The 27623-nt window shown below is 40.5% G+C and overlaps 1 protein-coding gene across 2 annotated transcripts in view; it reads right to left on the reverse strand.

Moving 5' to 3' along the window:
* Positions 1 to 3111: 3111 nt before the first annotated feature.
* The window catches only part of KLHDC10 (kelch domain containing 10), a 42903-nt gene continuing 18391 nt past the window's right edge, over positions 3112 to 27623 (reverse strand). For both annotated transcript variants that reach the window (XM_084897654.1, XM_084897653.1), the window contains 8 exons: positions 22099 to 22320; positions 20452 to 20606; positions 17313 to 17461; positions 14884 to 14968; positions 14012 to 14078; positions 11387 to 11434; positions 8944 to 9083; positions 3112 to 8344 (listed from right to left, as the gene is read on the reverse strand). In XM_084897654.1, coding sequence (XP_084753780.1) covers positions 8135 to 8344; positions 8944 to 9083; positions 11387 to 11434; positions 14012 to 14078; positions 14884 to 14968; positions 17313 to 17461; positions 20452 to 20606; positions 22099 to 22320 — 1076 coding nt within the window. In that variant the 3' untranslated portion in view covers positions 3112 to 8134. The remainder of the gene's footprint in view (positions 8345 to 8943; positions 9084 to 11386; positions 11435 to 14011; positions 14079 to 14883; positions 14969 to 17312; positions 17462 to 20451; positions 20607 to 22098; positions 22321 to 27623) is intronic.

Genomic DNA, 27623 nt, shown 5'->3' on the forward strand with positions numbered 1-27623 from the left:
GTGGTGTGCCTCGTGATTTTTTTCATGAAACAAGTGTGCCTTTGCCCAAAAAAGGTTGAAAAACACTGCACTAGAGGCCCGATGCACCAAATTCGTGCAAGGGGCTCAGCCCCGCCTGCCGCCATGGCTGCCTCGACCCTGGCAGCTCCCGCTCCATCTGGAAGGATGTCCGGTCTAATTAGCATATTATACCTTTTTTTTATTATTGGGGGGGCGGGATTTTGAAAACACCCTTCACAGTCCTGGGGACAGCCTCCTCAGCTCTAATAACAAGTTGGCTTTAGGTGGAAGGTTCAAGAAGGATTTGCCCAGCTGACGTGGTTCAGTGGTTGAGCATCCACTTATACACCAGGAGGTCATGGAGTTGATTCCTGGTCGGAGCACATGCCCGGGTTGTGGGCACAATCCCCAGTGTGGGGCGTGCAGGAGGCAGCCGATCCATGATTCTCTCTCATCATTGATGTTTCTGTCACTCCTCTCCCCTCCTCTCTGAAATGAATAAAAATAAAGAAGGATGAACTCCCCTCTATGGTGACAGACTGAAAGACAGCTGCTTTCTCTCCTTTTCACAGCTGCCACATGCAATACTGCTCCGAACTCCTGGCCTGGTGGGAGGTCCGGAAACCAGTGGCCTGTCCTGTCGCAGCCCTGGGGTGGCCAGGTGGTCACTGCCCTTCCTGAGCGGGGCTTGGCCCCTTCCTTCCTGCAGGGGCCGCCGAGGTCTTCCTGAGCAGCTGGCTACTGCGGAGCTTGGCCACACCGTGTGTCAGGATCTGAGAGAAGTGTCTCATTTCTGCTTTTGCAACTTCCGGGCCAGGCCCCCAAGGCCTGTGCAGGATGGAAGGATTTGCTGCGTCTGCTTTGTATGTCACTCGGAAACCCTCTCCCTCCCCTCACCTCACTGTGTTTATGGAATAAAAAACGTCAGCCCTGGAATAATGTTCTTGCTCAATTTTATGAATGGATGGAATAATGAGGAATAGGCTCTGGGTGACAGGATTAAAACCACACTCAAACCTGGAGAGACTGTCGTTTTTAAAAAGTCCCTCCCTCCCTGCACTTTTTTTCCTTCTACTAGCTTCCAAGATCGGCTTTTAAATCAAAGATTCCTCCAAACCAGTCAGGCTACAACTGAATCAATGAATAAATTAAAAATACCAATACCCCAGCCCCACCCTTTGAAACACCCGATCATTTACAATCTGACCCAGATTTACAGTATTCTGAGGAACTAAATTGGAAGAGCTGTGAAGAACTAAAAGAGAGAGGGGGGGGGGGGGGGGAGAAACACACACACACACACAAAAACCAAGAACACACTTAAACAAAACAAAAAAAACAGCAGTCCCTGCAGCCCCATCTCACTACTGTTAGCTCTTTGGGCTGCTTTTTGGATACCCCCTTTACATCTCCAATTAATATGCTTCACTGGTTATTGCTCCGATTTGAGACATTCTGTATATTGCCTACCTAATATGGAAGATGAGGGTTAGCTCATTTACATAGTTCTACCTTCCCTGCCTCATCCTCTTATATTTAACTTCTTGACTAACTGTAATTTGAAGTAAATATTTCACCTTCGTTTCTTGTTCCATCAACTTTAGAGGACGACAATAATAAATGTCTAATAATGTTTACTACGTGCCAGGCAGCATCCACAGCACCTGACACATACCTACCTGCTCACTGAAGCCACATAATCACATCAAGAGACAGGTTACTGTCACTGGCCCCACTTTAGGGAAAATAGAGGTAAGGCCATCTTACTATTGTTTTAGCGGTTCTCCAAGAGCGAGAGGAGGTAAACGCAGGGCCCAGTCTGCCATCTTTAGAGTTTTATCAGAACAAGGATTGGGAGGCATTGCTTCTGGCCCCCGCTCTGGTTCCCTGCTGAATCGTTAAGAACGACAGTGATGCCCTGGTGGCTTGATTGCTGGTCAGGGCACATAGCCAGGTTTTGGGTTCGATCCCCAGTCCGGGTGTGTGTGGGAGGGAACTGATCAGTTTCTCTCTCACATCAATGTTTCTCTCAAAAATCAATCACATTTTTAAAAGAATGACAGTGACTAGTAAGGTAGCAAGTTCTCTCAGTCATCTCGGCCGGCACCAGGCCGTTAGTCACTCAGCCGTGGGGCTTGGATTCCCACATGCCACAAACCAGCTAAATTAAAATCAACTGAGGAGTCTGTTCAGAATTCACCTGCTAAACTGAATCTTTGAGATTTGGGCCCAGGAATCTGTATTTTTAACCAACATGCCTCATGGTTTGGAAACCGGGGGCTTACAGGTGGGCCGGCAGCTGGGCTTGTTCTATTGCAACCCCAGTGCCAGCACGGTCACGCGGAGCCTGCACCGCCGCGGCACTCACAGAACGGTCAGATTCATGATCTTAATCCCAAGATCAAGGTGAAGAGCTAAACCCGGTGCAATCTCAGTGCTCCCATCTGATGCTCACCGTGATGCTCACCGTAAGCCTTTGGTCTAATCACAGGATGTTAGGTCTGAAAGGGACGCCTACTCCGGACACAGGGAGCGGGGACAGCGCTGTGGGAGGAGGGGTCCCAGTAGACGGTGCAGTGATGCAGAGCACAGGTCTGCAGAGGGAAACGTGGGGAAGAGCAACGCCAGAACTAGGAACTGGCTTCATCCCCAAAGGACCTCCTCCTGGGGCTTTTCCCTTGAATCATAAAGACAGTCATGACTCTGAGTTCACAGTCTTCCCTTTCAACTCTCTGTGGCTCTTCCAACCATTCAGAAAAGAGTTCATACATCCATACAGACTTGTCTAGTGGTAGTTTGTGGAGCACATGGGTGGGGCAGTAAAAGGGAGTGGGGCCTGCCCCACAGTCACACCCTTGCTGATGTCCCGAAGGGACTCGTGTTCTGTGGAGGTAACTCTTTGCCCAGGAGTTCCATGTGGCAAGCAGAGAGAAGGAGCCCACAGTGAGCGGGGGTGGAAGGTGGATGACCCACAGAAATTACACAGAAAAGTGGACCCTGGAGGGGTGATAAATTAGGGGGTGGGGTGGGTGAGATTGATGCTTAGGTCACACAGGTGAGCTCACATACCCACAAATTACCATCAGACAATCAAGATAGTCTTAAACCAAATAGATTCGGATGATTTATTGATCATGTTGTTTTTAGAAAATCAACAGCAAAACACTGACAAGGTACATAAATACAGATTGGACATTTTAGGGTAAATTCACTATATTTCCTACTTGTTTGTAGGAAACCAGGTAAGGTGGGAAAGCTGTCCTGATCATACGGCATGCACACCAGACTGCAAAAGGACTTCCACTCTATTTAACAGGACTGTGGCAACAGCTTTATAATAAGGCAAGCATCGCGTGTGGCCTGAGCATACCCTGTATGAGAGCCACGTCCAGGCTCACGCTCAGAGGCTGCGTGCGGGAGAGGTTTCCCTCTCTTGCCTAGGATCTTCCAGAAAATGCTCCTTGGCAGGTGCCTGTCTAGGAGACGCCTGGCGCTGCCCCTGCTCAGACTCCGTGCCAGGAAGGGGCTCCAGAGAAGGTCAGTGTGCTCCTGATGCCTCCTTTGTATTCTAATTGTGCAACTAGTACAACAGCAACTACTGAGCTTGGTGAAACTGCCTTGGACTCACCCTGTCCACTAAGCAGGGCCCTTAAGAAACTTCTAAAAAGTGGGGGGAGAAATTAAAAACATGAAAATTACACTAAAAAGATGGCACCGCTTTTGAAGCATAATTCAGAACTTCTTTTCATAACGTCAGACTGGACAGGTGGTTGCTTTCCCCCAATCTAACAGCCTCCGAAGGAAACCCACTGCTGGGCACGATCTGGTGGCGATGAACGGAGCGCAGAGGTTACAGACCCCGACTGCGTCTGCCTCGGGCCTGGCCAACGCTCCACTCTGCTCCGGGAGTCCTCAGGCATTTTGGGAACCAAAGCCACTGAAGCGAACAGTGACAGTTTTTGAAGCTTATGGTCACGAGACCATAAATCCTCACCCATCTTGAAGCTCAAGGCCAGAACAATGAAGAATAAGGAAAATGGCTTTTTGTGTTACATCAGAGTGCTGTCAGGTAGACAGTTCAATAACCTTTACTCTTTCTAGATGTCTGTAAGACCACCTAAAGACAGAGGGGTTTTACAGGAGTAAGACAACACAGACTCCGAAGATAATTCAACCTTTCCTGCAGGCCAAGCACTATGGCTGGACAGGAAAAAATAAGGCTCCTGCATGAATAGTGGGAAAGCAAGTATATGTCAAGCTAAAGACATGTGTTGACATGATGGGTTTTCTCCTCACACACTGCGTCGTCTTCCCACGGGTGCTGAGAGTTCTTTGATGGTTAGATGGCAGATGGTCTAGAACTCAGGGCAGGAAACTATGCCAAAGCTGAACTCAGGATTACCACCGGTGGGTCCTAATGTCAGCAGACTGCCCAAGCTAACCAGGCTGCTCATGTGTCTACTGGTTCCCAACCCTTACCAGGATTCCTCCTTTTCCATTTCTAACCACTCACAGCTCCACCCATTGAAGAGAAGGTGCTTCTGGGGGAAGGGTTAGGAAGGAAAAACTATATGAATCAAGTGTGACAGAAAAGTTGAAACACTGATTATCTATGGATTTCAATGATCTGTGCTTTACTCTTGCTATTCTGGGTAACCGAAGGTCACTGTTAACATACCATTGCTTAGAAATGTTAACGCTTATTATACACCTAAATCTAGCTATGTGACAGACATGAATAGTTCAGAGCGAAGTTTCACATCATGTCACTAGGGCCCTGAAAGAAGATTCTGCCGGTGGAAACGGTTTCAGTGTGGCCCTGAAGAATAGCTAACATTTCAATCTAGTCTATATTGTTTTATAGATTTCTCCAGGATGTGGAAAACACTCTATTAAATTAAGAAAGCATGATTTTCTTTACTTAAAGTCTGACATTCACAGATAAATTCGTATGTACATGGGAGAACTGGTAGTATTAAATATTAGGTTTTAATTCTCCACTTAGGAAACTCTCACAGATAGACTTCCTTGTTCCTGGGCAAAGAAATGTAGGCAGATATGCAAACACGAAATAGTACAAAGATGACTGGGGGAAGTCTCAACTCAAACAAATCTAAGGACTGGAGTAACAAAACACTGACTTGAAAATCCAGCTCAACCAAGAGTTGGCTTAAGCCAGCCGACTCCAACTCAAATTCTGGTTATAGTTTCATCTAAAGTGATGAGCTGGCTTCCCCAAAAGTGTTGGCTACCTGCCTTATAGTCATATCCCATATATAATCTGTACATAGCCATATGTGTTTCTTTATATTGCACTTAAATTTTCAGGACTGCAGAAAGATGGCAGGGAATACCTCAAAGAGGTGGAGAAGCAGCAGGCATAAACTTTCCTAAATCAAGTAACAGTGTCAGGAATTCAGAGTTAAAAGTTCAAGAATAACTTTAAAAGCTGGTTACAGATATACCAAAATGCCTGGTGAGCCTTTATATAAAATTGTCATCTACATTTAAGTCATCATAGACACAGTCCCATTTGGCATCCAGAACATGTGCATAAAGTGAAGTTTACAGCACTTAGAGTTGATCATACTACATCATCTTCACTAGTTATATTAAAAGAAGACATTTTGGACCAGACATATGTACTTTTATGAAAATGTCACACAGGTCTTATATGTCAGGCCTCCAAAGTCTACCTCAAAGACGACCGCCCTGAGGCGGCTTTACAAAAAGAATGCTAGCAAGTGCGGACTGAACCAGACTTTCTCTCTAGCTCTCTGTGCAGAACTAGAGACCTACTTATATCCCAAGAACCATGAAGGAGAAGCACAGAGGCTGAGCTCTCCGTCTTTGGTCCCCATGTAAATCCATGACAAATCCTTCCACCACCCTCGACTGCAAGACTTGTTTAATTCTTGACGTATTTCCCCCAATGATCCAGAGACTACACTAGAGTCATGCAGCAAAGCTTTGTTTTGAATTCATGGGGCTGCTCACTCTGACCTGCTCAGGAGAGAGCTCCTCGTTGCAACAAGCCTGGCGGTGGCTGGAAAGTTAGTGCCAAACAGCCTGGTCATGGCAAAGTGAGGGCGGGGCCTCTAGAGGACCTGCTCCTTTTCCCGCCTTTCTCCACACCCCTCCCTCCCTGCAAAAGGACCCAAACTCAGAGATGAATGGTTATTGCAAGACCTTGCCAAACACAGGCTCCATAAACTCAACCCAACATGGATGGGATGGTACAATATAATAAGGCCCGCACGTTAGGAGTTCAAGTCTAGAGGCCACAATTTTCTCTTCCCCAGCACTGAACTCTAGGTGGTAACTTTTAGGCATAACTCAAAGATGATTTTTAAATCCACACATGAGCTAAAAATATCCCTTCTGGGATGAAGTAAAAAGAATAACTTTAAAAGCTAAGTGAAAAAGAGGCACTTAAAGGAAAATGTGTCCTAAACTCCCATCCGAGTCTCCTGTGGTGAGGCGACCAGTGGGATGACCAGCACTGTGTGCCGTCAGCACCTTTCACACGCCCAAGGCCTTCCAAATGCTGAACTACTCGAGCAGCATGATGGCAGAGCATGTGAAAAGTTAAGTCATTTCTTTCCTAGAGTTAAAAACAACACAAAATAAACCAGAACTAAAATTTTGCACCAAAAAGTGAATGATCCTCAGTTTCATCCCTTCCTCATGCTAGTTTTTTGTTTGTTTGTCTGTTTGTTTGTTTAGAGAGAGTGGGAGGGGGGGAGAGAGAAAAAAAAATCTATGTGTGAGAGAGACATCCATTGGTTGCCTCCTGTACATGCCCTAACCAGGGCCTGAGATTGAATCTGCAACTGAGGCATGTGCCCTTGACAAGGAATTGAACCCGAGACCTTTAGGTCCCAGGATGATGCTCTAAACACTGAGAAACCAGCCAGGGCTTCTCATGTTAGTTTTTAAAATGATGCTCAGTTCTTCAGGAAAGATGACCTGTGGCTTCCCCCTGCCCCCTCCCCCAGGACCTTTTATCCATTTACTAGACAAGTACTCACAGCACTATGCACATTAAAGCAGACAGAGAAGGAGGCGATAAGCTAAGAGAAAAATCAAGGTAAACCTGTCATCTAAGAAAATGGCAGGTGACGGGCCAGAGTTGGAGAAGAAGCAAGTTCTGAAAGGAAATGGCCCCGTGACAGTGGAAGCTCACAGCTCAGGGCAGTGCCCTCCCAGCCCTGCCCTTCTCCGCCTCTCATGAGCTTACAGTCATGTCCCACAGCATTTGTGCCACTTATTTAGGATCTACAACGCCCCATGAAGAAGACAAAGTGATACTTGAAGAATTAATAAGCATAGGAGAATTTCAAAACTGCTCAAACGAAGAACTTGGACCACCATCGATTCTTGATTTGAAACATTCTTGGTGTCCCAGTTTCTAAGACAAACAGCACAGCTATGACACACGGAAGTCCTTTGACAAGTCACCTCTAACTACTGCTGGCACCATAAGGATGAAAAAAGAAATCACTAATTAAGAGTTGCTGACCTGCTTAAATTTCCTCCAAAGTCAAAATTTAGGTTTGGATATCTCTATAGCAAGATGTCAACCACTGTGGCCTTTAGAACCAGCTATTCAGATGTATCTTTGAAATAAGTAAGTTAAACATCTAGCTTTACACACAATCTGCAAGACTCTCAAGATTAGCCTTCTTGTTCTATCCTCCAAATGTCTTGTTGCAGGATTTAAAATGTTTAAATTTTATTTTTCTTTTCATTTATGATTTAATTTATAGAGCATTAGCTGACATGGTCATGTGTTCAAATTTTCTTTAAAAATTATTTATCTTATCTTGATTCATAACATTATTAAGGTACTTTCAGACTTTCCCTCAATGCCATCAAGGAAGAGGGAGAATGTGAGTATGTGTGTGTACGTATTGGGGTGGGAGGGAGAGAAGCAAAGAAAGAAACACAAGGGAAACTGAGGTTCCATAAACTTAAAACCAAAACCAATGTACAGAAAGGCATCTGATGTATTTTCTGAATAAGGCCTTGATCAGGGTAACCAATCCTCTTTGTAGCACATTCTACACTGCCCATAAATAAAGGAGTCTCTTTAAATTAACATTTCCAGTATCAATGAACAGTCCAGAAATCCTCATTTCAAGCGCTCGATGAGTCCCTGTGTGAGTCCGAGGTGCAGAAGCTGTGTTCGGGAGAGGTTGGCTAGGTTAGGGAAGGCTGCGAGCAGCCTCTCCCATGCCAGTTCCAGCAAGTTAGGCACCACCAGCCAGATCTTAAACAACGAGCCAGTCCGTTTGTTTTCGTGGATGTTCACCACTCCTCCATGAATGTACATGCAACCAGCCTATGAGCAAATGGCAGTCAAAGAGGATAAATTCAAACGGGAGAGAAACAGATACTAAGACTGAAGAAAAAAATTCAACATAGGCTGAATTGAGATGAGGTGAAACAAAAAATTTCTCACTGATTCCAATATAGTGCAGCGATCACGACTGGTTTAAATAATGAATGAGATCATAAGGGGAAAACTATACATTTTTTTAACTTCAACAAACATTAAGGTTACTATCCAATGTGCCCAATAATGGACATAAATAGATGAAAATCAAGGTCTTTGCATTAAAAAAACCTAGTAGAATTCTCAATAACCTAGCATCGTGGGGTAAATCTATTCTGCCCTCCCGGGAAACCCCTTTGATAACACTATCAGGGCCTGAATGCTGCATGTAGCACTTCTTTTACATTTATGCTGCTCTCTTACACTTGTATATGATGTGTTTTCTCCCCGCTGCTCAGAAGAAGAGCTGGCTTTGGGAGAACGTTTTAAAAACACATCCTTAATCCAGAATCTACTAATGTCAGGATCTTTTTTTCTTGCTAATATTCCTAAAAAGATTTCTTTAACTGCAACTATGTAAGGGAGATATGAAAATAAAAACTTACTGGTGTCACAGCTGCACAGTGAAAATACACGGGCTCTGGCATGGTAGCTGGAAGCTTTACCCATTGAAAAGTCTGCAGATTCAATTTCCAGATATCTCCCAGGATCACTTCTCCATTGTAGCCCCCACAAATAAACACATCTGTCAAACAACAAGAGAAAGCCGAGGTCACACAAAGAAAATGAACCACAGCTCTAGCTCAGGGCTAGCTGATCTGGGACCGGTTCAGCAGATTTCCCCAAACCACAGAGGACTTCAGCTGGGTGGGCCTCTCCTGCTGCCGGCTTGTCCCTCGATGGACACTATGCTAGGATCTTTGCTAGGACAAAGGAGCAAGCCTCTAAGCAGGCTTCGTGTCTAGGTTCTGACACCTATAGGTGCCAGGCACAGAAAGAAGTAAAAAGGTCCAGGGAAAACAAACACACACAAGGTTCAGGGCACAAGCAGAAGTGCACATGCTCTATAGGGGAGATGGCAATGGGGCTCCAGGTGATCAATACCATGCCAGACTTACGGTCAGGAGATTTGCCCTAAAGAAAGCTAGCCTTGGATGGTGTGGTTCAGTTGGTGGGCATTAGCCCATGCACCAGGAAGTTGCCGGTTCGATTCTTTGTTAAGGGTGCATGCCCAGGCTGCAGACTCAATCCCCAATGGGTCATGTAGGAGGCAGCCAATTGATAGTCATATCGATGTTTTTTTCTCTCTCCCTCTCCCTTCCTAGCTCTCTAAAAATCTATAAACTATTCTTTTAAAATATATTTTTATTGATTTCAGAGAGGAAGGAAGAGGGAGAGAGAAACATCCATGATGAGAGAGACTCATCGATCAGCTGCAAGTCCCCCACTGGGGATCGAGCCCACAACCTGGGCACGTGCCCTTGACTGGAACTGAATCTGGGGCCTTTCTATCCACTGAGCCAAACCAGCTAGGGCATAAACTATACTTTAAAAGTAAATAAATAAAAGAGCAAAGCTTCTCAGCTAGAGGAACTACATTCCTCTACTGGACACCTCATGTAATCATGCAATAAATCTGGTATCACACACTGGGTTCCCAGGAAAGAAAAACAAAAATCTGGATTTCTTTAAAAGTGAAGCATTTTCATTTTAAGTGTTAGTAATTTAAAAAAAATTTAATACACACATAAGCCAAATAAAACACATCTGTAGACCACCAGTTTGTAAATTATTCTTTTAAATAACGTCCTGGAAAGGATCGACACTTATGTGCACGCAGAGACAAATGTTCTCTATGCAGACATTTAACCTGAGGAGAAACATTTGTTGGGCTGTTCTGTTTGGGGGCACAAAAGAGGCTCTTCCAAGTTCTCTTCAGCCCAAAGAGGACAATCTGAAGACCCATTTGATGTGTATGGCTATTTATGTCAGAGGGGGAAAACCTTCCCAAATTCAAAGTTTTTCTTTGTTGTTGTTTTGTTTTTAGCTTCATAAATTCTGTTAGTTATAACTAATTAGACAACTTGTAATAAAGGCTATGTGAGCCTTCAAATTAAATGTCCAGAACTAAGGCTGAATTTCATTTGTAAAGTGCCTGGTCTCAAAGAATAAAAAAAAATAGCTGTCTTATTTCAAGTCTTGATTAAGATTAAGCCAGTACTTAAACAAACAATAAAATACACAGGAAACCATTTTGACTAGGATTCAAGAAAAGTACAGTTCCATTCTTAGAGAGGCAAAGTTGAACAATGCCACTATCTATAAATCTTATCCAAAAAGCAGAAGCATAATAAAAGGAATCTGTACTAGAGACAGCAGCATAATCCCAGGAAAATCCAAAGTAAGCTGCTGAAAGGATACAGGCTATCAAACTCAGTTATATACAACTTCCTCCCAGAAACACATTTAAGGTGCTACATCAAACTATAAAACAAGCTGTAAATTAAAAGACAGAAAGGTTATCCAAAGAGGAGTCATTTATCACACTTAGATAAAGTAGCTGCAGCTGCTCTCTGAAGCCACACAATGCCTTTGTTGTAAGATGGCCCAGCAATAAGCTAACAGTTCTGTTTGGCATCAGTTAGAGAACAAAATAAACTTTACGATATAATACTCCAGAAGGAGTTATTACAATTTTAATACAATGTTCACTGAGGTCTCTATTGTATGTCAAGATTATTAGTATTCCCCACCATAACCACTGACATTTGCTCAGGTGGGGTGCTGAAAATCAGGTGGTACAATAAAAGCTTATTTATCACCAAGTTCTGAGTTCTCTGATAACTGGAGGAACCCAAACATACGAGCTTACTTTATAAAAACTGCTGAGAGAAGCATAACTTTATGAATTTCCTTTTAAGTTGAAATTACAAGAAACAGACTGTTCCCAAAGTTATGTGTCTTTTAAGGAGATATCATTAGGAAATAAGGCATTCTCAGTATATGCAATTACAAAAATGGAACCAGAAAGTTATTTAGAATCCTTACCATTTTTTATTTGAACACAACTGTGGCATCTTCGGGCTGCAGGGAAACCTACCAGACACATAAACACAGAAATTCCATTATTCATAGAAATAGCATTGATATGACACAGTGATGGACATACTATGAGCAACTCACTTAAAACAATCCCTTTGCTGCATTATATCAACATTGCTTAGCACTTCCAGTCTTCCCTTATTGCACACAAACAAAGCCATTAGAAGTCTCATCAGAGTGGTACAAGTTCAAGGTGGTTCAAGGTGCCAGGAAGACAAACTGGGGTGGCCAACGTCAGGGTTACTAGTGGGTTTCCCAAGCCCTTTTACTTTCAAACAGGTAGATAGATCTTGATTTAAGTACCTATTTCTTATCCCACCCATGATTTCTCACTTCCATTGAAATCAGCAATTCCCGGAGAGAAACCAAGATGGCAGCATAGGTAAACACCTAACTGCAGCCTCACACAACAATTTCAATAAAATACAACTAAAATACAAAATGGACATTACCCAGAACTACAGGAAAGTCAACTGACTGGAAATTCTACAACGAGAAGGAAAGAGAAAACCAGAAGGAAAATCAGAGGAGCTGTAAAAGCCTAAGGTATGGAGACCCGTTGCGTGTGCGGAGAGGACGGAGCCGGAGAGGAGGGGGTGGCTGAGTGCCTGGCTGGCGTTCTCTAACGGGAAGGAGATAAAAGCTCCGGACTGTGCTGAACCCCAGTTCCGACTGCACTGAACCCCAGTTCTAGGCCAGACCCTGGAGACCCAGGCTCACATGGAGGGAGCCTGGGCTGTAAGGCAGAAACTCAGGGGAGCAGCGAAAGGAAGTCCCAGAGGTATGCACATTGTATGCAGAGAACGCGCAGAGAACGGATGGTTGACTGTGCCGCTGGACTGCCCTGGCAGGAAGGAGACAAAAACTCCAGATTGCTCTGAACCCCACTTCCCACTGAACTGAACCCCAGTTCTGGGCTCATTGGGGGAGAGTGTAGACTGTTTGGTAGTGGGCGAAACTCGAGGGCGCCTCACTCTCAGAGGTGCTTGCAGCGAGTACGGAAGCACACTGAGGAGCACTGAGACTCAGAAGCCTCATAGGGCGGGGCTGACAGAAGCCAAGGCTGTAGGCTCCACCCTGAAACTCTGCCCCATCCAAGCTGAACACAGAGACTTTTAAGGCTACCAACTCAGGGAAGCTGTGAAAATGCTGAGAAAAGGAAACAGATCACAAACGAAAGAAATGGAGGACAAAAAGCGACTGGATATAGAATTCAAAAACCACGCTTATAAGGTTTTTCAAGAATTTCCTAGAAAAGGCCGATAAAATAAACGAGACCTATGAGGATATGAAAAGGGATCAACTAGAAATAATAAGGGATCAACTAGAAATAATACGGGATCAACAAGAAATAAAGAATACATTGTCTGAAATAAAAAATATTATACAGAGTCCTAAAAACAGAATGGAAGATTGCAAGAATCAAGTCAAAGATTTGGAACATAAAGAGCCAGAAGATACTCCTCCGCAGAAGCAAGAAGACAAGAGAATCCAGAAAGTAAGAAACCTCTGGGACAACTTCAAGCGAACCAACATCAGAATTATGGGGGTCCCAGAAGAGAGAGAGCAAGATACCGAAAACATACTGAAAGAAATAGTGACAGAAAACTTCCCCCACCTGGTGAAAGAATTAGACTTACAAGTCCAGGAAGTGCACAGAACTCCAAACAAAAGGAATCCAAAGAGGACCACACCAAGACACATCATAATTAAAATTCCAAGAGTAAAAGACAAAGAGAGAATATTAAAAGCAGCAAGAGAAAAGCAAGTAGTTACCTATAAAGGAGCACCCATACGATTGTCAGCTGATTTCTCAACAGAAACCATGCAGGCCAGACAGGAATGGCAAGAAATATTCAAGGTGATGAATAGCAAGAACCTACAGCCAAAAATAATCTATTCAGCAAAGCTATCACTCAGAATCAAAGGCAGATAAAGAGCTTCACTAATAAAAAAAAGCTAAAGGAGTTCATCACCGCCAAACCAGAATTATATGAATTGCTGAAGGGGGTTCTATAGGAGGAGGAAGAAAATAAAGATAAAAATTATGAACAACAAATACGTAACTATCAACAAGTGAATCTAAAAACCAATATTAACAATATTAACTGGTGAATATAATAGAATCAGAGGTATGGAAGGGGAGTGAACTGACAATTCTCAGGGAAAAGGGGAGTGGGGTGGAGGAAGAGACTGAGCATAAACTGTGCACCTATGGATGAGGACAATGGGGGCGGGAAAAGGGCAGAGGGTGGGGTAGGAACCTGGTGGAGGGGAGCAATGGAGGGGGGGAAAATGAGGAACATTTGTAATAATACGAATAAAGATTTATTTAAAAAATAAAATAAAATAAAAATAAAATAAAGAAACCAGCAATTCCCTTTAAAAGTCTCTGCTCAACTGCTGAAGAAGAGGAAGACTTGGGTTAAGGAATACAAGTAATTTCTAATAACGGTTCAACAGATATTTTACTTGTCATGTAACTCAATAAAATTAAGTTTTCCCTTCCAAAACAAGTAAAAGTATAAAATACATTTGTTAAAAATAAATGAGCCAATATTATAAATTTACCTATTTTTTCATGGGGTTTTGTTGCAATTTCCTCCCATGCATTTGTTTCAAGGTTGTATGCATGGATCTTGGAGAGAGAGAAAAAGAAGATACACAAACATCATTTTAGCTAGCCTGAAAACTGGATTTTAAACAACAGCCTGTACAAACATATATTCTTTTTTGAAAATTTTTCTTTTCCTGTTTTTATCTGATTTGTTGTTAATTCTAAGACAAAGCATTAACAGTTAAAAATTAAGCACATAGATTATCTCAATATTTAAAAACAGAAAATGAAGAAAAAAATTAGAATTTTGCAACTTCCACATTTTCTACATTGAGTATGTATGATTTTATAACAGAAAAAAAAGACTATAAAGGTTCCAAAGCAGACCAGGATCTCTGCCTCCTACTCTAGATGTCCTCTGCAGACGTGCGTTTAGAAATGCCACAGGATGGAAGGACTGAGAGTCCTTCAGAGCTCAGCTTTCTCAAGACAGTGATGCACAGCCCTGCAATTCCTGTTCTTTTTAGATAGAGAGCCCTGATGATGATAAGGATGTGACATTCTGAGAATGCTGGTTCCAATTCCAATTAGTTGCTCCATTCAAGCTACTATATCTTCCTTTTAGTCATTTTCCTCATCCAGCATGAGAGGATAATTTTCACGGAGCGTATTCAATGTGTGATAATGCAGCTGTCAAATAGAGAGCATATTAGGGGCACAGAGCTCAACCTTACATGATAAAGAGCATGCAACGAAAAATAGATATTAATGAAGAACCTTTTCAAAACTAAGGTATTACAGTAACAGAAGTATCTTGCTCAGCATAGCACATTCCTCCCTCTATACTTCTCCCTTTTCTCTCTCTCTCTCTTTTAAAAATATATACCTTGTTTAAGGAATAAGCTGTCCAGGAAGTACCACCTCCCAAGATGTAAATCCTCTGTCCATCATGTGCAATTTCATGTCTGTATCTGAAATACACAATAAAATACGTTTATAATTAAGTGAAAAATGATCTACCTAAGATTTAGCCACTAGGCTTCTTACTGGATTATTATTTATAATAATAAATTATTAGAAATAACCTAAGTGGCCTAAACCGGTTTGGCTCAGTGGCAGAGCGTCGGTCTGTGGACTGAAGGGTCTCAGGTTCAATTCCGGTCAGGGGCATGTACATTGGTTACGGGCACATCCCCGGTAGGGGTTGTGCAGGAGGCAGCTGGTCGATGTTTCTCTCTCATCGACATTTCTGGCTCTCTATCTCTCTCCCTTCCTCTCTGTAAAAAATCAGTAAAATATATAAACTGAATAAAGAGTTGTTTCTTGAAAGAAAGAAAGAAAGAAAGAAAGAAAGAAAGAAAGAAAGAAAGAAAGAAAGAACCTAAGTGTTTAATAATGTGAATTGGTTAAATAAATTATGGAATATATATACATAAAATAGATTAGTATGCAACCAGCAAGAATGGTGGCATAGAGAATAATTAATATATTGAGAAGTTGTTTTTGTGTCACTAACTGAAGGGAAAAAAAGAGTTATATAAGAGCAGATGGGCTATAATTCCATTAAAAATGTATAGATAATTGCAGGCTCTCTTTGGAGCATACCCATGCCTTCCTTTCTTCTTTTTCCTGGCACCTTAACAATGTGCCGCTCTGATGAAACTTCCAATGGCTTTGTGTGAGTGTGCAATAAGGGAGGGCTGGAAGGGCTAGGCAGTGTTCGTTGAATGCATCTTTACTTTTCTCTCCTAAATTCTAAGGGTCCTCACGAGTCTTGCAACCAGGGAGCAATGAGCAGCTCAGGCTAACCCTGAACCTGTCTCCAAGACTGCCTTTTCTCTGACTTTTCAGGGAACTAACAGCAGCCCTGCCATGGCCCAATTCTTTCCTCTATCATTTCTGGAGAGCCAAAGAAGAGCACTGCCTAGGCTCTCTCCTGCTGCTTCTTGTGCCCCAAGCCCTGTGTCCCCAGTTTTAATAAATGTACTCTCAAAATAAATAAATTATAGATATATAAATATGCAAGGAAATTATTATAAGGTTACAACCAAAATATTAACCTTGGTTATCTCTGAGTTTAGATTTTGTTTTTTTTTATTTTCTTCACTTTGCTTATTTGTATTTCCTATAATCTTTTTGCGATAACTTTACATAAGGAAGGAAGCCATTATAGAGATTTAAAAAGTGATCTGCCTACATTTAATTAGAAACTCTAGACCATGGGCTTTTAAACTAAAATACTTATTTAACAGATACAGGATACCAGGAAAATTATGCTATAGAGAACTGTGAATAGAATGTGAAATGCCTATAACTTTTATCTAAGCAGCCTAGCTACCAGCTGAAATAATTTATAATATGACCATAAAATAATTCAAGAAGGCAACCATTTTTAAATGCTTTGAAAACTTCATCTATTTCCTCCTTTCCATGAAGGAAATAAATGCTGATAAAATAAATTACATCAAAATTATTCTAGTAACATTCCACTTCCCAAGTCCTCTCATGGTAAGGTCTGCAAGTTAGCCCACTGCTGTACTAAAATAAAGTCTTTCTTAGCATCTGTATACCATTTTGCTTAAAGATTGCAAAGAGAATTTAGATTAGTTTAAACAAAATAATTAAAAAATTATTTACTATACCTCTGATTTTAAACTAGAGGGCAAAGGATCATTCTAAGTTTTGCAATGAGTTTAACTCTAAGAAGCAGCAACCACTATTAGGAAATAAAAGTGAAAGATCTAGGGTCTTCTAGAAGGCAGCCAGAGTGAATCATGTGCTGTCTGTTTAACAGATAACTTGAACAACCCTCCACCCCTTCTCTCTCTCTCTCTTCTTCTCTCCCTCCATACCTCTCTTCCTCCTATCACTCACCCAATCGATTTTCATTGAGTACCTCTATAGGTATGGCACTAAGTCCTATTCTGGCGATACAGCTGTGAGCAAATGAGCCAAAGAATCAAAATATGCAAAGTAAGATGGAAAATGAAAAAATAACTAGAAAGTAATTGTTTTGCCTGTGATATAAAATGTAATTACAATGCTACCATTGGTGCCTTCTTCAAAGTATTACTATCTTCCTAATGCAGAAAAAGTGAAGTATAAGAGAAAATAACATGGGAAAAAATTCCAGAGTTCAGAGGGAAATACCACTCCCTTACCAGGAGACACTTCTTTAATGATGAGCTGGGATGTAACAACCAGGTAGCTATTTTAACCAGGCCAAAGGATTTTTTCAAACCATATTACCAATATGTGGAAAAAAGACAAATCTTAGGAAGAAAGAATAAATGTGCTTTAATCTTAGAACCTTACCTCTCTTCTGGTAGATCACAGGATAGGTTGTTTGGTTTTAGTTGTGTCCACTCTCTGGTATTAAGATCTAATTTGTGCAGGTCTGTGCTGTAAATATAGCCAGTTGTCCCTCCGAAGACATAAAGGGAGCCATTGATGATGGCCATGGCCTGGAAAACAAGGAAAGGGGAAAAGACTGACTCGTTAGCACTTGATTAAAGAATATGAACTTATTAAATACCCCCAAATCAGGTTTTATGAAATTCTCTTGTATTTTTTAAAAATATTTTTACTGATTTCAGAGAGAGGAAGGGAGAAGAAGAGAGAGATAGAAACATCAATGATGAGAGAGAGAATCATGGACTGGCTGCCTCCTGCACGCCCCTTACTAGGGATTGAGCCCGAAATCTGGGCATGCGCTCTGACCGGGAACCAAACCGTGACCTCCTGGTTCATAGTCTGACATTGAATCACTGAGCCACACCAGCCAGGTCTCTTGTATTTTTTAACCTTCTAAAACACAAGACACCTAATGAACTAAAGATTTTAGAGAACTCAGAGATTATTTTTATTTTTATTTTGAGAGAGGGGGGCGGGGAGTGAGAAGTTATGGGTAAAAAAGGGAGAAACATTGATGAGAGAGCAAGACATTGATCAGCTGCCTCCCACCATGGAGCCCGAAACGCAGGCATCGTGGGAATCAAACAGGCAACCTTTCAGTGCATGGGAGCTATACTAAGCCACACGAGCCAACTGAGCCACACTGGCCAGGGCACTGAGATTATTTTTAGAAGGTAAAGTTTACTCAACTGGAAAGCCAGTTCCACCTAGATAGCCAAGGGGGTCAGATGTTCATAAGGGCTTCTAGCCAACCAAAGAATTTATAGATCATGGATGTGAACATTTTCACTGAAAACTGCTTCTCACCTAGCCAGCATGGCTCAGTGGTTAGGTGTCAGCCTATGAACCAGGTCACAGTTCAATTCCCAGTCAGGGCACATGCCTGGGTTGCAGATTCAATCCCCAATCTGGGGCACGAAGGAGGCAGCGGATCAATGATTCTCTCTCATCTTTGATGTTTCTATCTCTCCCTCTCCTTTCCTCTCTGAAATCAATAAAAAATATATTTAAAAAAGAAAAAGAAAACTGTTTCTCTTCCTAAGCAATTTGAAGAAAAATGCCCTCAAGCAGAAGCAGTAATGAAAATAAGCCACCAGAATTCCTTAGGAAAGATTTAGAGTTGATAGTCCCAAAACTTGATGTTTTCCACCAGACTTTCTTCTTCAAAGTAAGAATGGCTATTTTTATTGGCCACTTCTTAAGAATTTAAATTCCTCCTGTTGTGAAATATAGGGTTATGACTCTACACATATTCAGAAGGTATTTATCAGTACTGATGCCAGCCAGTCAAGTAAGAAACAAAGATTATTTTAAGTTTAGTCATTATTCTCAAAGAGTCTCTGATATATGGCGAGTTGCATCCTAACTTTTTGGACATAACTTTTCAAACCTAGGTTTGAAGCACTGAAACCTAACTGGAAACTAATCTCTACATAATCTGTGTTTCAGCTCAGATCTTAATCAAGTGCAGGGACCACATACTCTGCTACTTAGGTCAAAAAGCTCTTCAAAGAATCCTATCACTAAAGATGACAAGACCTAGACCATATGGTGCCCAATCTCTTGTTGGAGGTGGGAGGGAGAATGGGGTGAGGTCCTGATATTTAAGAAACTTCCATACAGGTCTACATCATAATCCTAAATTGGATTTGAAATAAAGATGGGGGGAAGGAGAGAAGGCAAGATATCAGATTTACAAATTACAATTTCACATCAGAACTGAAAAAACAAATATTAACTAGAGTAAATTTACTCTCCATTTTAACAACTGGTAGTACCCTGAGCCACTGGCCATGTGGCTCAGTGGTTGGAGTGTTGGCCCGTGTACTAAAGGGTCTTAGGGTCCATTACTGGTCAAGAGTATGTACCTGGGTTGCAAATGTAATCCCCAGCCCTAGTCCCTGGTCGGGGTGTGTGTAGGAGGCAACCAATCAATGTGTCTCTCACATTGATGTTTCTCTCTCTCTCCCTCCCTTTCACTTGCTCTAAAAATTAATGGGAAAAATATGTGATATAGTCAACATCTTAGTAATATATTAAAATGAATGTAAATGGAGGTTAAAGTTACATTACTGTGAAAACTCATCTTCCAACTCTAAGTTAAGCTGTGGAGATTTGTATTAGTAGGTAACTGTTCAGAGCTTTGAAAACACTGCACATTTCTGTACAAGCCAGAATTATTATTTCTTTGTAACTTATTCAAGTTGGCAATTGCTTTTGATTTGGTGAGTTGATAACATGATATAATACATTTAAGTAAGAAGAATCATTTCTACACACTATTTTTTTTAAATAATCTAGAACTGAAATCTACAATTAAACTACCTGTGCTGAAATTTGGGGGAAGTTTAGGTTCTTTTTTAAACAAGTATTAATAATCATTAACTATATCTATGATAAAGTGCTTATTTTGGTTTACTTAGATAATGCTGCAGTTGGTGGAAATGATAAACATTTAAAGTGTTAACACTCTGTGAATGCATTGGATTTAGGAGAATAAACATTTTATAAAAATCACTTGGAGAGGGTTATAAACTTAATTGTTGCACTTGAAACAAAACATCACTTTTTTTACAGTATGTCACAGAAGTGGGCTTGTATTATTTGTACACTTGTGTGACTTATCCCAATTTTTAAAAACTATTTTAATTGAAACACAGGTCTTCTTTTTGAAGAAAGTGTGTTCTTGCTTTTCCCCAAAATGTTATTAAGAGTAGAAATTTAATTTAAAAGACATGACCTTTTAAATTCTCTTGTAAAATATATTGTTTTAATTTAATTTGCCTCATTACAACTAATAATTCCCATTTCGATGGGAAGTATAGGGAAGAATAAATGCGTGTTTGTGTATATAATATATATATATATATTCACAAAAAAATAATAAAAATTAATGGGAAAAATATCTGCGGGTGAGGATTAACAAAAACAAACAAACGAACAAAAATTGGTAGTAATATAAAGATTCTGACATTGTTTGTTCCCAGAATTAGAAAAATCCAAACAAATACATCCGCCATGACCAGCCATAGATTGGTACCTGTCCATATATACGACTGGGTTTCTTCCCCCGACAGCTGAGGAGAGCCCATCTCTTATACTTCACGTTACAGACGTGGACATCATTTCCGTTGCTCTCGCCAAACGGGATGCCTGTGCCTCCGAACACTAACAGGTTGTTTCCATGCAGCACAACTGGGGAAGGAGAAGCACAAATTCCATTTATGTACTGGGCACTTAAAATGTATTCCCACACAGCCGCAACCGGTTTGGCTCAATGGATAGAGCGTCGGCCTGAGGACTGAAGGGTCCCGGGTTCGATTCCGGTCAAGGGCATGTGTCTTGGTTGTAGGCTCATCCCCAGCAGGGGGTGTGCGAGAGGCAGCTGATCGATGATTCTCTCTCATCGATGTTTCTAACTCTCTATCCCTCTCTCTTCCTCTCTGTAAAAAATCAATAAAATATATATTTTTAAAAATGTATTCCCACACAAACCCAGAATATCTAAGAAACTCAAAAATGTCTGCTTAAATGCTCTCAGAAGATAGCTCAACCCACTGATATCTAACTACTACAAAGTTCTGCAAAAAAAGAGATTTAATTCATGCTATATGGAATATATCATATAACAATATTGAATGATATGAACTACAATACACCACTACCACTCAAGACAGTTCGAGTGTATAACAAAGCAGAGGAAAATGAAGTATCATCTTTGTCCTAGCAAAGACCCAGTGGGATTCAGATGAAGGGGTAAAAGAATCACTGTTTTTGCCAGGGGAATGATTGCTTCTGGTAACTCTGGTGTTCTTCTCTGTATCGCTTCTATTCCTGCCAACATACACACACACACACACACACACACACACACACACAACTTACATACCTTCTTTCCTTCTCTGATGACAAATACCCCAAAATAGTGCTACCATATTATTTCAATGGCATTTTACCAATCTTTCAATAGATACAGTGTAAGAGTCAACAGCATGGGCTCTGGAGCCAGCAAAAAGCTAGGTTTAAATTCCTGTGTGACTCCAGGAAAGTTACTTAATCTCTCTAAATTAAATCTTAACAGTAAAAACTATTATCTTCTCCACAGTTATAATGAAACAGAAGTGATAAGTAGTTTAAATCACTTGTTGAAGGTTTCCTAAAAAAGAACCTTGCCAGCCGAAACTGGTTTGGCTCAGTGGATAAAGCGTCGGCCTGCGGACTGGAAGGTCGCGGGTTCGATTCTGGTCAAGGGCATGTACCTTGGTTGTGGGCACATCCCCAGTGGGAGATGTGCAGGAAGCAGCTGATTGATGTCTCTCTCTCATCGATGTATCTAACTCTCTATCCCTCTCACTTCCTCTCTGTAAAAAAATCAATAAAATATATATTTTTTTAAAAAGAACCTTGCCAAATTAGCATTCAATCCCAGGCAGTTGGCTCCAGAGCTGCATTCTTAGCCACTACCCAGAGGGCCTCTCTAAAGCCTCGGCTTCCTCATTTGTACAATGGCAGCATATCCAGTACCTGCAGTAGGGATGTTATGAAAATTAAATTGATACCCTGTGTGAACTATCCATGAACAGGGTTGAATCATATTACAGTGTTACTATAAATTAGAACAAGTGACATTGAACAGGACCTCTCAGACATTTCATGAAGTCAAAAGTTCAGAACTGCTTGCACTCACGTGACATCGATGCCAATTCCCGGGGCATGTACCCATCTGTGCCCATCTGGTGCCATACTCCTGTAGCAAAGTGATACCGCCAAAGCTCCCTGAAGAGAGGATAGTCTTCATTATCTGGCCCTCCTGACTCATCATAATCTGGGTTATAACCTCCAAATACATAGAGATTGGTATTATCTGCCACACAACGGTGTCCACTTCGTGCAGGTGGAGGTCTGTGGCCTAGGAGAGAGGAGGACAGTTTTCCACAGGTGGCCCAGCAGATCAAAAGCACAGACAAAACTTGGTAACAATCTTTTTAGTAGTTTTAAAAGGGGGTCAGGGGAGATTTATAGCATGGATGTACTTTTAATTTGCTTGGGTTATTTTATACATTCCCACACACTAAAGATTTCAGGGAGCTGGTCTCTATTTCTATTTCATATGACTACTTTCAGATTTTGATTTTTCCCAACGGAGGCAAAATAGCATTATAAACTCAAGAAAATGGCTGATAGCTTGAAATTTTCAAGAAAAGAAAAGAAAGAGAAGGGGTTTAATAATCTAAAAGCTTAAAGGATAAATTTTCTTATTTACTTAGAGGAGAAAAAAAGCACAGGCTAATTAAACTTAACTGAAAATATTAGAAAACTACATAAATGTAATCACAAATGTGAATGAGTCATGTAGAAATAAAAACACACACACATAAAACCTATTATTTTTCCACAATATTTAATAATTCACTTAAAAAGAAAACTTGTTTTTCAAAGAGTTACAGCAAAATGTAGAATTTAAATACTCCAGATATTCTGTCAGTTAACAAAAAAATATCCTTATATTTATCTAAAAGAGTTCTTAGAGAGAGCTCCTCACTAAGAAAAGCTATTTCTACAATTATATTTGAAAGCTTTCTGAAGTTTAAATTATGTCAGTTCACTAAAAATGATTTTGGAATTATTTTGGAGGAAAAAAAACTTGACATTATTTCTATTATCCTTATAATTTTTATACCAGTCTACATAAACCCTTACATAGCTGTCAAACCAAATATGCTTAAATATATACTGGATGGTAAGAAACTACTATAATTGACTGTTACACTAAAGACTTATCCACTTTCACATATTAGGAGTAAATACTAGAATGATGTTAATTAATATTTAGGAAATGTTGGATACCTAATAAGCATCTATTATATAAACATTTATTACCAACCAAGCCTTACTGATTTATTTTTAAAATTATAATTCACTTCCTAGGGTATGCTTTTAAACGAGAACTGAAAAAAAATTGTACAGATCTAGAGAAACCAGAAAGCAAACATAGTACCACAAAGGGGTGAATCACTCGAGTCCAAACTATCCGCCCTGAGTCTTTAATGGTTCCTCAAAGTCCTGCTCAGAGTCCTCAACCTGCAATGTAGAGCCTTTCACGACCTCGCCTCGCCCTGAGCTCTGGCATGCCTGCTGGTTTAAGTTTGTCTCTGCTTGGGAAATTGAGTCCTTCCCTTAGACCTTGACCCGGTCTGCCTACCCTTCAATGCCTAGTGGTGGAAAAACCTCCAAGTCCAGCCCATACTGCTCTTCCTCATCAAAAAACAAACAATCCTAGGGCTCTTATAACTCAGTACCTTAGTACTCAAATATTAGGTTTTACAGGTATAATTAATAAGATTATTATACCATAATTACGTAAATAATGACTATATGTAATATTAGGCAAACTATAATCAGAAAATTTACTCATGAGCTGTGATTTACTTCAAGAACTCAATTTCTCAATTTAGGAATCCTGAGACACAGAAAGTGTGGTGTGAAAGAGAGAGCAAGGGCTCCCACAAATGTCTAGATTTGAACCCAGGTTCTTTTTGTTACCTTGAGCAAGTCACTGGCCCTAACTGACTCTGTTTCCTCATCACAGATGTATTATACCAGACTCTTTCATTCGTAACTATGTCTCTGAGATTCATCCACGTTGCTGGGGGTAAAGGTCACTGTTAATTTCCATTGTCAAATAATATTTCCTTGTATAAATATATACCACAATTTATCCAGTCTATATTGTAAGAAGGGACACTTGGGTTGTTTCAAATTAGTGGCTCTTAATGCTATAAACATTTTTTCAAACATGTTTTCAGATACACAGGGGCCCACATTTGTTGGCTATAAATCTAAAAATGAAATTTTTGAGTCAGATGTATGGAATCTTTACTTTTACTAGGTAAGGCCAAACTTTTGTTTATAAAATGCTTAGTATTGGAATTGCACTTTTAATTTAGCAGTTCTTGTGGGTTTGTAGACCTATCTCATTGTGGTTTTAATGTGCATTTCTCCCATTACAAATGAGGTTGAGCACCTTTCCAGTTTAATGTCCAACTGACTTGTGCCTTTTGGGAAGTGCTTGCATAACCCTTTTATACATTTTTCTATTGAGATGTCTTTTTTTTTTTTTACTGATTTGTACAAATGTATGCTTGAGATACATTCACTTTTCATCCTATGTATTCCATATTATTTGAATTTTAATAAACACATACTATATACTATATACATACATACAAAAACTTTAAAAAATCTTCAGCAGTTTTATTTTCTCTCTATCCACCCTTTGTTTAAGTCATCTGAAATGTTACAGAATGTTAGATACATACATATACACATATATATATTAATGCTAGAGGCCCGATGCATGAAATACGTGCAAGGGGATCTGCCCTTGCAGCTGTGGCAGCTTGCCTCGGCCCTCACAGCCCCAGCTTCGTCTGGAAGGTCGTCTGGAAGGTCGTCTGGAAGATCGTTCGGCTGCCCAGTCTAATTAGCATATTATGCTTTTATTATAATAGATTATTATTCTATATATTTAGAAATCTTTTATTTTTTAAAGTTTTTGTTGATTTCAGAGAAAGGGAGATGGAGAGGGATAGAAACATCAATGATGATAAGAGAATCATTGACTGGCTGCCTCCTGCACTTCCCCCACTGGGGATGGAGTCCATAACCCAGTCATGTGCCCTGACCGGACTCCAACCATGACCTCCCGATTCATGGGTCCGACACTCAACCACTGAGCCAAACCAGTCAGCCACACCAGCCAAGCTAGAACACTTTTATTAACTTTTATACTAGACTTCACAGTTCCTTAATTTAGATGCAATTCTAAATTTTATTGTTTGTTCCTTTGCACACTACTGCTTCTTATATCCAAAACTTTCTCTTTCTTATATTTTCCATTTTACTGGGAGTACTTCTTTAAGTAATTTTCTCAAAAAGAGTTTATGTCATAAACTTTCAGAGTTCTTATTATTTTGAGCCCCACTTAAACAGTGAGGTTGGGTACATTCTGCTTCAAAATAATTTCCCCTCAGAACACTAAAGGCAATTGCTAGTTTGTTGCTCAATGGTTAGAGCGTCAGCCTGTGGACTTAAGAGTCACAGGTTCGATTATGGTCAAGGGAACATCCCTCATTTGCAGGCTCAATCTCCAGCCCAGCCAGAGAAGTGCAGGTGGCAACCAATTGATGTATCTTTCTCACCCTGATGTTTCTTTCTCTCTGTCTCTCCCTCTCCCTTCCACTCTCTCTAAAAATCAATGGAAAAATATCCTTGAGTGAGGATTAACAACAACAGAAAAATAACACTGAAGGCAAACTAGTTGGCAGGTGAGAAATGCAACACCAGCCTTCTTAGTCTTGACTCTTTCTATATCTACATTTTATCTCTGGAATAAAAAATCGTTCAGTAATGTACAGACAGATGCTTTTGTTTGTTGTAGTTGCCTTCCGGCTTGTTCCCTATGGGCCCTTTATACCTGAAGACTCAGAATCTTTATTCAACGTAGAAAAATAGTCTTTATTTATTTTCTCCCTTCTTCTGTCCTTCCTTTTGTGATGTCATGAATGGATACTGGATCACACAGATGGTCCTAAAAGTATACTTTTCCTTATGTACTTTCTTTTTTTTTTTCTTCTTGCTTTATGGTCTGAATATTTTCTTTGCTTTATTTTCATAAAGATTGGCCTTAAGCCTATATATTATTTAAGCCTCCAACTGCATTTCCATTTTAGCAATCAAGTTTTCAGTACAGAATGAATTCTTTAGTCATTCCTTTTTCTCCACAGCATAGGTTTTTTATTTATGGGTCCAATTACTCTCGACTCTGAAGAAACCTCCTATGATCAGAACTTCCTAAAGTTCCACTCTGCTTCATCATTACCTCTGCTTTCAACACAGCCAGCTATTTTATTTGTTCATCTTAGTCATCCTCTTTCAAGTCTAGTTTCCCTCAAATATCTGGTCTTCTATTCATATTAATAAATGAAGGACTACATCGATTGACAATTTTAAAAGATGTAGGTTTCCTTATCAGTTGTGCTACTGTCTCCAAACCTCCATGAAGAGAGAGAAGGAGTAGGGGAAATAACTATTTTAGAAACAGTCCCTTAATTATTGGCCCTAATATTTAATCTTTCTCAAACCTTCTCCTTTCTTCTACATTTGCTGACTCTAGGCTTAGAGTTTCAGAAAAGGAGCCCTACTACGAAATTCTCCTGACTTCCAGCATGCTCCAGGAGCATTGAGGTTGCATTTTATTCTGTTCCCATTTCTCAATCATTATAATTCCAACTACTTTCTATTTACTCTGAAATTCCACCAATTTTCTGGTATAATAACAGAACGATAGCAGCTAACATGAATTGGCTAACTGGAAAAACTCTCTTAAGTGTTCTTTGCTTATATTCTCTCTCTGGAGCCTCACAACAACTCTAGGAAGTAGGTACTATTATCATTATCCTAATTATTTTTGTTGTTGTTAATCCTCACCCAAGGATATTTTTTCACCCATTGATTTTTAGAGAAAGTAGAAGGGAGGGAGGAGAGAGAGGGAGAGAGAGAGAGAGATGTGAGAGTGACATATCAGCTGGCTGTCTCACACACTCACTCTGACAGGGGCTGGGGATCAAACTTGCAACCCAAGTACATGCCCTTGACCGGGAATTGAAACAGAGACCCTTCGGTGAGCAAGGTAGATCACACTGGTTAGCACCATCCTAATTTACAGTTGAGGAAATTGAGCCCCCAAACATAAGCAACTTGCCCAAAGTCACACAATAGGTAAATGGCAGAGACTGGATTCAGACCTAGGTAACCTGGCTTCAAAGCCTCCCTTTTCCATTTTTCAGTACAATTATGATTCCTTTTTCATATGCCAGTTTTGCCGTTTTCAGTAATATCTGAAAAGTATGGAAAGGTAAATGGGTATGTTAGGTCCATCAATGGAAACTCATTGTCTCCACTGTATCAATATTGTTTTCACACCACACAATTTTAATCGGTAGAAATGTATTTTAGAGATGATACAGGATTGAGTGAAGGCATCTAATGGTAGAAAACAAGCCGTATGCACTAGTGTTCAATCAGTATCAACACAGGTAATGTGGAGGATTCCCAAAATGAGAGACCTAAAAGTGGAAATTTCAAAAGCATAGACAAGTTATATTTAATCTAAGTAAACACTAAACAGCAGCGTTTTCATATTCTCAGCAA

Source organism: Pipistrellus hanaki (genome assembly GCF_964339955.1).
Source record: "Pipistrellus hanaki genome assembly, chromosome: 10".
Classification (NCBI taxonomy): Eukaryota; Metazoa; Chordata; class Mammalia; order Chiroptera; family Vespertilionidae; genus Pipistrellus; species Pipistrellus hanaki.